This window comes from Lolium perenne, chromosome 6 (genome assembly GCF_019359855.2).
Source record: "Lolium perenne isolate Kyuss_39 chromosome 6, Kyuss_2.0, whole genome shotgun sequence".
Lineage (NCBI taxonomy): Eukaryota > Viridiplantae > Streptophyta > Magnoliopsida > Poales > Poaceae > Lolium > Lolium perenne.
This window is the reverse complement of record NC_067249.2, coordinates 247435469-247448917: the sequence shown is the minus strand read 5'-3', so window position 1 is coordinate 247448917 and position 13449 is coordinate 247435469. Positions and strand designations below refer to the sequence as shown.

The 13449-nt window shown below is 43.6% G+C and overlaps 1 protein-coding gene across 1 annotated transcript; it reads left to right on the top strand.

The window, feature by feature from the left end:
• Positions 1 to 1965: 1965 nt before the first annotated feature.
• Positions 1966 to 13016, top strand: LOC127305585 (protein REDUCED CHLOROPLAST COVERAGE 2). The gene is made up of 23 exons (XM_071821216.1): positions 1966 to 2223; positions 3168 to 3229; positions 3900 to 3992; positions 4077 to 4149; positions 4238 to 4489; positions 4623 to 4692; positions 4948 to 5074; positions 5156 to 5197; positions 5382 to 5915; positions 6003 to 6163; positions 6354 to 6843; positions 7218 to 7280; positions 7368 to 7469; positions 7610 to 7930; positions 8019 to 8111; positions 8198 to 8299; positions 8403 to 8507; positions 8904 to 9037; positions 9329 to 9512; positions 9619 to 9750; positions 9867 to 9979; positions 10257 to 10338; positions 10448 to 13016. The coding sequence occupies exons 1-23, from the start codon at positions 2157 to 2159 to the stop codon at positions 12380 to 12382; spliced, it is 5337 nt and encodes a 1778-aa protein (XP_071677317.1). The 5' UTR covers positions 1966 to 2156; the 3' UTR covers positions 12383 to 13016.
• The last annotated feature ends 433 nt before the right edge of the window (positions 13017 to 13449 follow it).

The window sequence follows — 13449 nt, the reverse complement described above, 5'->3', positions numbered from 1 at the left end:
TTCGATGTTCGCGAACGGTGTCATGATTTACTATGGGCGCATTTTTGTTGTGTATCTGTGTGTAAAAATGTTGCAACATTATTCCATATGTATGCTACGAAGAGCTTCTCCAATGATGCAAACATGTTTCTATAATGTTTGATTCGTTGGGCACATTTATTGGATGTATTGATTTTGTTTGTTGCAAACATCACACAATTTTATGTTTCACTGCAAACAAATGGAGATTTGTTGCAAACATAGTTTTTCTTTGCTCCATGGGCGTGCCCGAAATGTTGCATCACTTTTACACAATTTAAGAGACCACCAAAAAAATGTTGCAGAAAAATGTTGCATGCACACGGAAAAATGTTATGTTTGAGATTACTATGTAAGTGAGATGTTGTCAATGGATGATAATCCTATACATTTATACATTTAGGTCTCGTTTGACGGAAATACTCCGTTGGAGTAGCTACGATTATTCTATTTGATGTGTGCCATACCCGGTATCAAGTTCGTATGATAATCATCCGTCGAATTCCATTAAACTGGATATGAATTCTTGAAAACAGACCCGAACGATGCAAAGATTATCCTATACAATCCGTCTCTAGTTCCATCTAACCGAAATAGTTAAAATTACGGTTTTGCTAGGTTAGATTGAAATACTTCGCGAGGCAGCACAGCAGAACGCCCCGCTACTTCCCACGGTGGCCGGAGCACCAAAAATGACCATGCTCTCACCGTCCCCCGCTTGCCCGGAACGCAGTGGGTTCCAAAACAAATCAACCAAGCCCCACCAGCTCGATCGACGGCGTCGTTAAAACAACCCCGGCCGGCCCCGGTCACGAGACTCCAAGACGCGCCCCACCGATCCGGCGACGCGCGGTCAGAAACGGGTGGACGCGATGGCGAGATAGCCCTCGTGGACTCGTGGTGCTGCTGCAGATAGATAGGACGCCGAGGAGTGGGCGCCGAGATTGGCTGCGATGGGGAGATGGGAGAGGCCCTGCGGGTGACGAGATGAGGGGGCGGCCGCTAGCCATTGGTTCTGGTTTCCCAGCCGGGATGCCGCCAAATCCACCTCGCCGCCGTCGCTCTCACGTGCCCAACGCGCACACGAGCGCAAGCGTACAACACCGGCGATGCAACTGGGATCTGGCTCCACTGCCCGCCCCGTACTGCTCTGCTCCTCGCTCCAGTAAACTCAGTCAGTTGCGCGTACGTACAGTGGGATCTGCTCCTCCTACAGTCCTGCTCCACCGGTTCCAGAACGCCTAAAACTTGCAGAGTTTTTACTGGCCGCTAGAGAGGACGCTGTCACTGTGGTTCAAGTAACATCCGGATGAATCTATGACAGGTGTTGAGAAAAACAGCACTTGTGCATTTATGTGGCGGACATTATTCATGCACACATACTGGTAAAAGAAAATTTCAACTCACCCGCCGTGCGCCGTGAATGGCAAAAGCGCAAGTGGACGCTTCTGCGCCATCAGTTATATTCAGATAAACGCCGGCTCCCAAAACCGAAACAAAAAAGAAAACTTCAGAAACGGAGATACATGTCCTCGCAGTGAAAAAATGATATCAACACCATTCTTTGTACTGCCAATGTTTTCGCCAGAGGCATCAGCAGCGCGGCGCCACTAAAACACTTGCACACACAGACACTTAAAACTTGCATTACATTCACCAGTTGACCGACAAAACACCCATGTCCACTCTCCCCTGCTGGTAACCACAACATTTTGATTTCCCATCCACTATTTATTCATGAAGCATTTTGCACTATTCCTTCCTTTTTCTCTGAACTAATGTAACATTCTATCCACTATTCATATTCACAACCTTTGCTGCGCTCTTGTCCTCTTCTTCCCACTCTGCCTGGAACGACGTACGCCCTTCACCTTCAGCTTCAGGGCCAGTAGAAGCTGCTCAGCTCAGGCTACCTAGCTAGCTCGTAGCACCTAGCTACTGCTATATATCACCTTATCCTCTCTCCAGCCACCTCTCTCGCTCACTCTCTATCTCCTTCTCATCACTACCTCGTCTGCCTCTCTGCAATGCCAAGAGCACGGTAGCTAGCGCCGTGCCTTCAGATTCCCAGTTCGTTGGGAATTGGGATTGGAATTGCGAGCGAGGTTTGTAGCTAGCTAGCGTGGAAAGGTGCAGCTATGGCGCCCAAGGCAGGGAAGGCCAAGCCCAAGGCCAAGGGCGACAAGAAGAAGAAGGAAGAGAAAGGTGCGCTGCAAAATTGGCTTATCTGCTGAATTTGAAGTTCAGATTATCTTCTTTGCTGAATTCCATGTTTAGAAGAGGATAATCTGAACATGGAATTCAATCCATCCTTGCTTTCAATCTGTTTGTACTGGTTTTCTGGTCAATGGGTGGATTGAATTGTTATCAGTGTTTACCAATGAAAAAAATAGCGCGCTATTTCACGCTAATAGCGGCGCTATAGCGTATTTGCGAGTTGGACGCTACGCTATGCATTCTAGGTACGCTATGATGCTACACGCGCTAAAGACGCGCTATTTCACGCTATTTGGCGCTATTCGCTATTCCGCATAGCACGCTATTTTGTAGAGTAGTTTTTTAGTAGCTCATTCCATATTTTGACCCACTTATGTATCCTAAATTCCTAATCCATGCAACCCTAGACTAAGAAACTCAGATCGCGCACTTCCCAACTCCTTGTCACCTGCTCTGCCCGGCAGGCGACGACGTGATGGCGCAGCTCCGCCCCCTTCTCCTCTGTCAATCGGTGGTAAGCGGCCACGCCTAGCTTCACCTTCACGCCTTCACCCCGTGCCTCCTTTCCCCTCCTTCAGTCCTTCTAGTTCGAGACAATGTGAATATAAATTATGGTTTGTGATTTTGAGACTATGTCATATCAAGTTATGGACTATGTGAACTATCTCTGGTTGATGTTTGGCTGCAAAATATCATATCCGAGATTTTATAGCTGCAGAGTGCTATATCTATTATTATATATATGCTAAAATCCTGAATTTTCATATTTTTTTGTTAAGCGCTATTTTGAAAAATAGCACGCTATTAGCACGCTATAGCGTCTATAGCGTTTTTCTGAAGCCCACGCTATTTATGTTAGCGCGCTATTTTTTTCATTGGTGTTTACTCAACTTGTTCTTCTTACATGTCAATGAATTGAACTACTGATGCAGTTCTGCCCACGGTGCTGGACGTTACCGTGGAGACGCCGGACTACACCCACCTCACGCTCAAGGTGAGAGACGCCGCGTCTTACCTTTATCTTCTCCTTCCTCGATTTTCAGATTGCACAACATTTTACGGAGAGCTCCATAAATTACAGTCCACGAAATATATACATGCACCTTTGGCATTTTCTTCTCTTCTTGTTTATTCGCGTGTAACTGTACAAGCAATCGTGCATTCTACCATTGCCTTCCACTACGTGGTACCCAGCCACCCGGCCTATGAGTGGTTCGTACGTAGCATGGACTAAACATGCTTAGGTACTTTTAAAGACTTAAAGTTCACACGCTCATATTGACATATTTAGAAAAAAAGGAAAACTTGAGAGATGCCAAATTGGTGGCCAAACTTGACAAAATCACCTAGAAAAAGATTAAGAAAAGAACCTCACATACATGTGGAATAATATCCATACCCAATGGCGGACGTAGAAAGTTTCTGAAGCCTGGCAAATCAAAGGTCGATGTTCCACATAACTACACTTGAGCCATAGCGTTGCGCTTGCGACTGCTCGGGCATGAGGGACGCTACGCCCGCCCTGTCAGACGTTAAACCGAACAACATAAAATTGAATTAAAAGAAGAGGAGGTCCAATTAAGTGCTCAATTTAATTTTAAGCTAAAAAAGCAAGAGTGTTCAACAATGACTGACCAATGCATATATGCTACTTGCACATCTAGGGCATATCGACGGATAGGATCCTCGACGTTCGGAAGCTCCTAGCCGTCCACGTGGATACGTGCCACCTCACCAGCTTCTCTCTCTCCCACGAGGTACACATAACATATCCAGTTGTTCATACTGTTTCAAGATTCGCGCTAGCTGACAGCATGTACTTACTTTCTTGTGCAATGCAGGTCCGTGGGGCCCAGCTCAAGGACACGGTGGAAATCGCATCCCTGAAGCCCTGCCACCTCAGCATCGTCGAAGGTAAACGAAGAGGGCACCGTCGCAAATAGCATTCAATCCGAGGACTAAAACGCAAATTATCGCACTGACACCCGTCGCAATGCCGCAGAGGAGTACACAGAGGAGTTCGCCGTCGCGCACGTCCGTCGGCTGCTCGACGTCGTCGCGTGCACCACCGCGTTCGGGGTCAGGAAGCCCGAGCAGAAGCCCGCGCCCGCCACTGATGCGGCCGCCGAGGCCGGGTCACCCGGCGCCGTGGTCGCTGGCGGTGGCGGCGGCGAGGAGCCCATGTACCCGCCGCCGAAGCTGGGGGAGTTCTATGATTTCTTCTCCTTCTCTAACCTTTCGCCGCCTATCCACTGTAAGTCGCAGCGCAAGTTTCTTTTTTCTGTATTTTCTTCTAGCACATTGGGTACAGAAATACGTAGGTTCGAGTTGTATTTGGAAAAGAGATTCCGACTGTTTTGTTTAATTGTAAACGTGGTCTATTTCAGACATTAGGAGGTCCACGCGTCCATTCGTCGATGACAAGAGAGAGGACGACTTCTTCCAGATCGATGTGAGGTTTTTACTCACTATTGTTATTGAATTAATTATATATATAAGTGGCAAATAAGACTTAAGATAGTTATACTGTGTACTATTATGTTTATTGCATTTAATGTACATGTAGATTTAGCTCATTATATAAAAATTGTATCAGCGAGTAAGTCAGTATAGTCAATGTCACAAATGATGCCTAGTTTTTCAGTGTAGCTGTGTATCAGTTGCAGTTATAGTTCGCTAACTTTTGAATTTGGGTGCCACTATGCAGGTGAGGGTTTGTAACGGGAAGCCGGTGACAATCGTGGCATCCCGGGCTGGATTCTATCCATCTGGGAAGCGGGCACTCATTAGCCACTCCCTTGTTGGGTTGTTGCAGCAGACGAACCGCGGATTCGAGGGGGTAAGTCAGCCAATGAACTTGTCTGCTCTATTTCTGATCATTGGTTGCTCATTTTTATGGAAACGTGTTTCTGATTTGCAGGCTTACAAGGCTCTTATGAAGGCATTTGTTGAGCACAACAAGGTGAGATTCACTAATGCTTGGTTTCTAGCAAAAAGATAAAAATAATCAGATGGGCTTTGATATGTGATAATACCTGAATGTTGAAACCAATATATGCGATAATCAGTTTGCATCTAGAAATCATGAGTTCACAACTGCAATTTGGAGATTTGAAGTTTGCTATTTACTTCTTGTTTCTTTCCAGTTTGGAAATCTTCCCTACGGATTCCGGTCAAACACTTGGGTCGTTCCCCCTGTTGTTGCTGATTCTCCATCAGTGTTCCCACCCCTTCCAACAGAAGATGAAACTTGGGGTGGCAATGGCGGTGGCCTGGGAAGAGATGGGAAACATGACCACAGACCATGGGCAAAAGAATTTGCCATCCTGGCCGCAATGCCTTGTAAAACAGCCGAGGAGAGGCAAGTCAGAGATAGGAAGGCTTTCCTACTCCATAGCTTATTTGTAGATGTTGGTGTCCTTAAAGCTATTGCAGCTATCCAGCAACTGATCCCCAACGACAAGAGTTCACATGAGAAAACAAATGGCACTGCAAGTCCAGTTTTGCACACGCAACAAATTGGGGATATAAAAATAACTGTGACAAAAGATAAAGCAGATGCAAGTTCGAAGTTAGATGTTAAGTTAGATGGAAGTCAGGCTCCAGGAGTATCTTTTGATGAACTTGCTAAGAGGAACTTGTTGAAGGGAATCACTGCTGATGAGAGTGCAACAGTACATGTAAGATATTTTCTTTGATGCAGGCTACTACGGTTTACTTATTTTTATTTTTATGTTAACACATATAGTATTTCGACTGGTTTACAGGATACTGCTACTCTTGGTGTGGTTCTTGTGAAGCACTGTGGGTATACAGCTGTTGTCCAAGTTCCACTGGATGCTCAATTAACAACTGTTGTTCCAGCACAGCAGGACATTCACATTGAAGACCAGCCTGAGGGAGGTAGCAACGCTCTCAATGTCAACAGGTTAGTACTGGGGGCATTTAAATGATGCACGTTTGTTTTCTTGTGGTTACTTAACAACACGAGTTCACCCAAAGCCAATTTTAAATAATTTACTTCAGCTCTGCTCACTTGGTCATTTTTTTTGCTGTCGTTGCCATTGTATTGATTAGATAAAACCAGCTACGACTGTTTTTTTTTTTTCCTTTGGCAGCTTAAGGATGCTGCTTCAGAAATCATGTGTTCAGTCATCTGGAGCAGTTCAGCGCTTGCAGAGTTCTGATTCTGAAGAGAGCGACACTACTACAAATTTTGTTCGTAAAATAATTACAGATAGCCTGCAGAATCTTGAAGGTGAGTCTCCAAGAGAAACAAGACCAATCAGATGGGAGCTTGGTGCTTGCTGGGTACAACATCTACAGAGTCAAACTTCTGAGAAGACCGACACAAAGAAAAGTGATGAGACTAAGGATGTTCCTACAGTAAAGGGCCTGGGTAAACAATTTGGTCAGCTAAAGGAGATCAAGAAGAAGTCAGATGACAAGAGTGGAAAGAGTGCATCCTCGAAAGAAAGTACTTCGCTAAATACAAGCGATGCAAACACTGTCACCATACAGGAGGATAAAGAGGCTATTCTGCAGAGCGCGCTATCAGAAGCTGCTTTCCAAAGACTAAGAGAATCTGAAACTGGACTTCATGCTAAGGTTTTTCCCTCACCATGTTTGCATTGGAGATTTCTTAAATGTTTTCAGGCGACATGAACTAATTTATACTGGATCCCGCTTCTTCAAATAACATCACACCAAGTAGATGTCCAAACGGAAATGTAGATTAGTCCACAGGTGGCCTTGCTGTGTCTCAACTGTCATTATAGTTGGTTTGTTCGTGAATTATATTTCTAAGGACAGTTAAGCCCCTCATTAGTTTGTGAAGAATTTGCCCATTAGCTGATTGTCGAGTTGCTACAGGAAACAGACTGATATGGTGCTCTATGTCGGTGACAATTATGTCTCTCAACACGCTAGTCCCATTCCTAACTGTTACAGCATGCTTTATGATCCGATGTTTCTCTTTGCAGTCCCCCGATGAATTGATTGAGATGGCCCACAAATATTATGATGATACTGCCCTGCCAAAATTGGTAATATATTGTACTTCTGTTGCAGCTATCACTAACATGTACTCTGAGTGGCACATTATTTTATTTTCATCCTTATCCTGTTATCAGGTAGCAGACTTTGGTTCACTTGAGCTTTCCCCTGTTGATGGAAGGACATTAACGGATTTTATGCACACCAGAGGCCTTCAGATGCGTTCATTGGGACAAGTGGTAAATACTACTTAGTTTGTTCAAGTTCAAGATTTTTTTTGAGTCAAAAACATATCTTCATTTATCTGAACAAATAAAAGAACATTCAACATATCATAAACATCAAAATGAAGTAATCTTCTACATCTTCTGTGTTTCAGGTTGAGCTTTCTGATAAGCTCCCGCATATACAGTCACTTTGTATACACGAGATGGTAGTTCGAGCATTTAAGCACGTAATTCGGGCTGTTATTGCAGCTGTTGATGATATAAATGACATGGCTGAATCAGTTGCATCATGTTTAAATATATTGCTGGGACCATTTCCAGAAGAAAATAACGATGGCAAGTGCGTAGAGGATCATAATCTCAGGCAGAAATGGTTGGAGGTCTTTTTAATGAAGAGATTTGGCTTGGGATGGAAAGATGAATATAGCCTTGATCTGAGAAAGTATGCCATTCTCCGTGGCGTCTGCCATAAGGTAATAGTTTAGATGTCACTGTTAATATTATTTTTAGTTTCGGCATTTCTGATTGTACCTGTTCACTTCTGGAATCATGATCAAATAGGTAGGACTTGAGCTTGTTACCAAAGACTACGATATGGATATGCCACATCCATTCAGAAAGTCAGATATTATCAGTATTGTTCCTATCTACAAGGTAAATTTTGAACTTGTGAAAACTACAAATAACTGAGAAATGCATAAATAATTAATAGTTTGTTAACCATGGTCTCTTTTCTGCAGCATGTTGCATGCTCGTCAGCAGATGGTCGCACCCTGTTGGAGTCATCCAAGACTTTCCTGGACAAAGGAAAACTTGAAGATGCTGTTAACTACGGCACAAAGGTACAAAGTCCTGGTCCTACTATTACATATATATCTTATGATTTGTTGAAGACTACTCCAATCACTTTATACAATCTGCACTTGGATGTATATTATGGTGCAGGCTCTTGCAAAACTGGTTGCAGTTTGTGGTCCATATCACAGAATGACTGCAGGAGCGTACAGCCTTTTGGCAGTAGTGCTTTATCATACCGGCGACTTCAACCAGGTATCATATTTTTGGGATTTTGCTGCTCTCTTTTCACAGTATTCAGTAACACTCTTCAGTCTAATTTACATGGCACTAGCTTCTGTACAAATATTGTTAGTTCAAGGAATGGCACTGGGATTCCTTGAACTAACAATATTTGTACAGAAGAGTGTTACAGTTGGCATGATGGGAATTATTTTGGACAACACTGAAATGTGATGATCACGTGGAATGCGTAGGTTGTAAGCTGCTTTAGTGGTAACTAATGCAATAATACTGCTCATCTGAGTGACCTGGAGCTGCCATGCACTTGTCATGTGTTTAGCTTTTAATGCATATAAACTGTTTGTTAGTATCTCCTGTTGTTTTGTGTTGTGGAGTCTGGCTTCATAAATCTTTTTCTCTTTGTACTAGGCAACTATCTATCAACAGAAGGCTTTAGATATTAACGAGAGGGAACTTGGACTTGATCACCCAGATACTATGAAAAGCTATGGAGATCTTGCTGTTTTCTACTATCGCCTGCAACATACAGAATTGGCGCTAAAGTAAGTGCACTCTCTCATTTACTATAGTTCCGACGACGTGGGCTTAGCCCAGTGGTTGGGGTCGCAGTGGCGCACCCCAACGACCGGAGTTCGATTCCTGTCAGGGACGAATTTCGGAATTGTCACGTCTAGTCCCGCTTCTACTATATCAAAAAGTGTCTAGTTCCTCCTAGACATAGTTTCATTTACTGTAGTTCCATGCTTAGTGGTGTGTTTTTGCCCCAGTTACTTATCATTTGTATATTCTTCTTAATATCTCAACTACATGATGTTCTGATTTCTATATTTCAGGTATGTCAATCGTGCCTTGTATCTTTTGCACCTGACATGTGGCCCATCTCACCCTAATACTGCTGCAACTTACATCAATGTTGCTATGATGGAAGAAGGGTTGGGTAACGTCCATGTTGCACTCCGTTACTTGCATGAGGCGTTAAAATGCAACCAACGATTGCTTGGTGTTGATCATATACAGGTGCGCAACTCAACCTCCCCTCGTGTTTCAGTGTGACTGTTATGCTCTGGCACATACACTAGCGCCTGCTTACGAGGTTAAACTGAAAGTTCATCTTTGTTGACAGACGGCTGCTAGTTATCATGCTATTGCTATTGCTTTGTCTTTAATGGAAGCATACTCTTTGAGTGTCCAACATGAAAAGACCACTCTACGGATACTTCAATCAAAGCTCGGATCAGAAGATCTTCGGACACAGGTAATAAGAAAAGAAGATCTTCCTGATGGTGATTTTTTCACTTAGTCTTCAGTTCCTACCAATGAACTGCCTTTCTCATAGCAACAAGGGAATCTGTTGAATCATATTTTCCACAGGATGCTGCTGCCTGGCTGGAATACTTCGAATCGAAGGCACTAGAGCAGCAGGAAGCAGCACGCAACGGTACTCCAAAGCCTGATGCTTCAATAGCAAGCAGAGGCCATCTGAGGTAGATGACATAATAGCTTGCAATAGCTAAATATTTAAATTGAAGAGACGGCAAAGATTTTTTTCCAGTTTGCTAGTGAACCACATATTGTAAGTGTCAACATGGATTAATAAAAGTGAATGGCCTGCTTCAAAATTGAATCAGTTTTACTGTGAGGCAGTGCAAATGGAAGAGAGTCAACTGGGAAAAATCTAAATGTGTCTTTGTATTTACAGAATAATCAGTTTCGAATACTGTCTGGTTCTTAAGTATGGATCTTATATTGTCCTTTTGTCAGTGTATCAGATCTTCTAGATTATATCAATCCAGATGATGAGCTCAAGGCTAAGGAAATGCTAAAGAAACAAGCCCGTGCTAAAGTACGTTCATCTTCATGACCTTTCTATCTTTTTTTTGGACACAAACCTTTCTATCTGTTGTTTCACTGCTCTAGCAATCATTCTCATAAATATACATTATGAATCGTAGATAAAAGGTCGTACCGGGCAAAACCCATCTGAAATAGCCGATGATGAAGATCAAAGGAGCCCTCCAGCTAACAATGATCGCTCATCGACCGAGAAGGAAAACTCTGAAGTGAAAGAGAAATTAACCGAGAAGAAAAACTCTGAAGTCAAAGAGAACGGAACAGTTGTTGAGCAAGTGAAAGTGAAACTGAATGATGAAATACCAAGTAACACTGTGGTCCACATGCCTCCAGCTGATTATACTGAAGAGTACAGATCTGATGAGGGTTGGCAAGAGGCTGTTCCAAAGGGAAGAACCACAGGGAATCGCAAAACTGCTGCAAGCGTGAGGAGGCCAAACCTGGCAAAGATCAATACAAATGCCGTAAACGAGAATGGAAGATACAAAGGCAGAGCTCCACCCAACTTCTCTTCCCCTCGAGTTTCACCTAATGAGACCGCAGCTTCTGTTGCTTCCAGCCCTCTTGCAAAGAAATTGGCAAAGAGTTCGAGCTTCAATTCCAGAGCAAGTAACCCTGCTATCCAATCAAACAGTGGGGAAAATTCACCCAATCCCAAATCCATGGCAGCAACCCCAGCAGCTGCCAAGGTGATACCATCTGCAGCACCAATTGTCAGTCAAACAGTAAGGAAGTCACTGTCATACAAGGAAGTTGCAATAGCTGCACCAGGAACTCTTGTCAAAGCATTGAATGATGCACATACAGAGGAAAAGCATGCAACTGATCCTAATGTAAATCTTGAAAGTGCTAAGGCTCCGAAAGAAAGCAATGTTCGCCCTTCTGAAGAGAAAGATGGAACAATAAAAGTGTCACCAAAGGATAACAGTTCGCAGGTATCAAAAGCAACAGATGAACCCAAATCTTCCAATTCTGATAGTGAACAGACCAATGGTTCCATAGGATTAAATCAAGCTGAAAAGGCCTCAGATTCAGCAGAGACATATACAGAGAAGAAGCAACCATCAGCAGCACAAGCTGACGTCCCAAATGAAGAAGCACCAATTTTGACTGAGGCAAATGATTCTTCGTCCAATGATGATGAAAGAGACCCAGGAGAGGATAATCAAGAACAGCTGTCTAGTGGGGCCGAAAATGAGAAATCTTCACCATCTGGAAGTGAAAAGAATGATTCCACAGTAGAAGGTGCTAAAGAGACAACCAGTAAGCTTTCTGCTGCTGCTGCTCCATTCAGTCCAGCCACTGTACCAGCTTTTGGTTCAATGGCTGTACCAGGTTTCAGAGAACATGGAGGACTATTGCCATCACCAGCCAATGTACCCCCAATGTTATCCATCCCTCTCCGTAAGCACCCTCACCAATCTGCAACGGCAAGGGTCCCTTATGGTCCACGTCTAGCTGGAGGGTTCAACAGATCAGGGCACCGGGTGCCTCGTAACAAGCCTGTTTTGCCAAGTGGTGAAGTCCTTCCAGAAGCAAACACATCCCCTAAAGTGATGAATCCTCATGCGGCGGAGTTTGTGCCGGGTCAATCTCGGAGCCCTAATGGCCATCCAGGATCGCCAAACGAGTCTCTAGCATCGCCAGCCGGTATCCAAGCTTCACTGGATGGGCTTCCATCATCTCCAGATAGTCCTGTCGAATCACCCAAGACTGCATCCCCACAAGTTTCCGAAAGTGGCGAGACTAGTCCTGAAGGAAATGATACATCTAGTGGAGTTGATGTTGAAGCTGGAAGTGAAAACAAGAACACGGAGAAGACCAACCATGTGGAAAGTGAAGATGGTGAAGTGAAGCCTGATATTCAAACCATAGTTTCTGAAGGTGCTGAAGTTGACGCAACAGCCCCCAAAGATGTCCAAGATGACTCTTCAGTCCCAAAAGATGCTCAAGATGATTCAAGCATGACTGAAAAGCCAAAGTCCTGGGCTGATTACAGTGATGGAGAAGTCGAGGCTGTTCAGGTTGCGAGCTGAGAAAAGATGGTCTCCTCAGGTAGTTGCAGAAAATTTTATTCTTATACAGATGAGCCTTTCTTATGGACAATAAAAGCATGCTAATGCAAACCAACATGCTGCTGTTTTTTGCGGGAAGGAAGAGATGCTGTTTTTCTGGGTGGGGAATTAGTTTCTTTCTGATCTTTCGTGGTTTTTAGTACCTATGTGTTTCTTCTGCCCTGCTACGGTGCTGCGGCATTGCAAGGCTTTGCATTGCCATGTGACTCGAGAGATCAGAATGTCCAATTGGTCATCATGGTGGCCCTGTTTGATATTGATATGTTACTGCGAAGGAGCTTGCGAAGAGTACAGAGAGGTGGTAAACATGTCACCATTCCCCCCATTTTACTCGGTATTTTTATTTCCTTTATCAATGTACTGAACACATTGTCGACATAACACCTTTGTAGTTATTCTTCTGAATTTTGATAAATTAGACTGTTGTAAAGAAAGTGATGCACTTTTGTACTTCCCTGAGCAGGAAGTTTGTATCAAATGTCCCTGTAATCAGGCTGTTATTTTTGGACAATTTTGCTTGTACAAGAATCCATGAGACGCTGATCCATTTTGTGATTGTTACACAGAGAATAATAGATCTGTTATACTTGTACTATTCGTGTGCATTTCTAGCCTGTTCATTGTAAGAGTGGAGTACTTCAGAGACCAGCCCCAGCTATCATCTGATTTCTGATCTGTGTAAGTTTTGACTTTGTGATTATGAATATAAAGAAGAAAATTGGCACCCACCACAAGTTCAAAAACTTAAACGGAAGGAAGAGTTCACTCTTCAGGTATCTAAACGTGTTTAGACGAGTAAACTTAGACAAATTTAGCACAGTTTTGACCAGACATGTTTCTTTACTACTATTACGGTATTACCACTTCCCTTGTTCCCTACATACGGAATATTATTTCAGCATTTTGAAATGTGCCCGTGAGCCAAAATGAATATTCCCTATATAAGCCCCTAGCATAGGACATACCCTCTCCCCTAAAACGGTGAAACCTATTTGCAATCCAGCGATGTTAACCAAACATACTTTTCA

Bases quoted from the DNA above. Each gene is read 5' to 3' on its own strand.
- LOC127305585 (XM_071821216.1), top strand. From the start codon at position 2,157: ATGGCGCCCAAGGCAGGGAAGGCCAAGCCCAAGGCCAAGGGCGACAAG. The intron at 8,508-8,903 runs GTATCATATTTT...TCTTTGTACTAG, and splicing joins ATACCGGCGACTTCAACCAG to GCAACTATCTATCAACAGAA. The intron at 9,980-10,256 runs GTAGATGACATA...TCCTTTTGTCAG, and splicing joins GCAAGCAGAGGCCATCTGAG to TGTATCAGATCTTCTAGATT.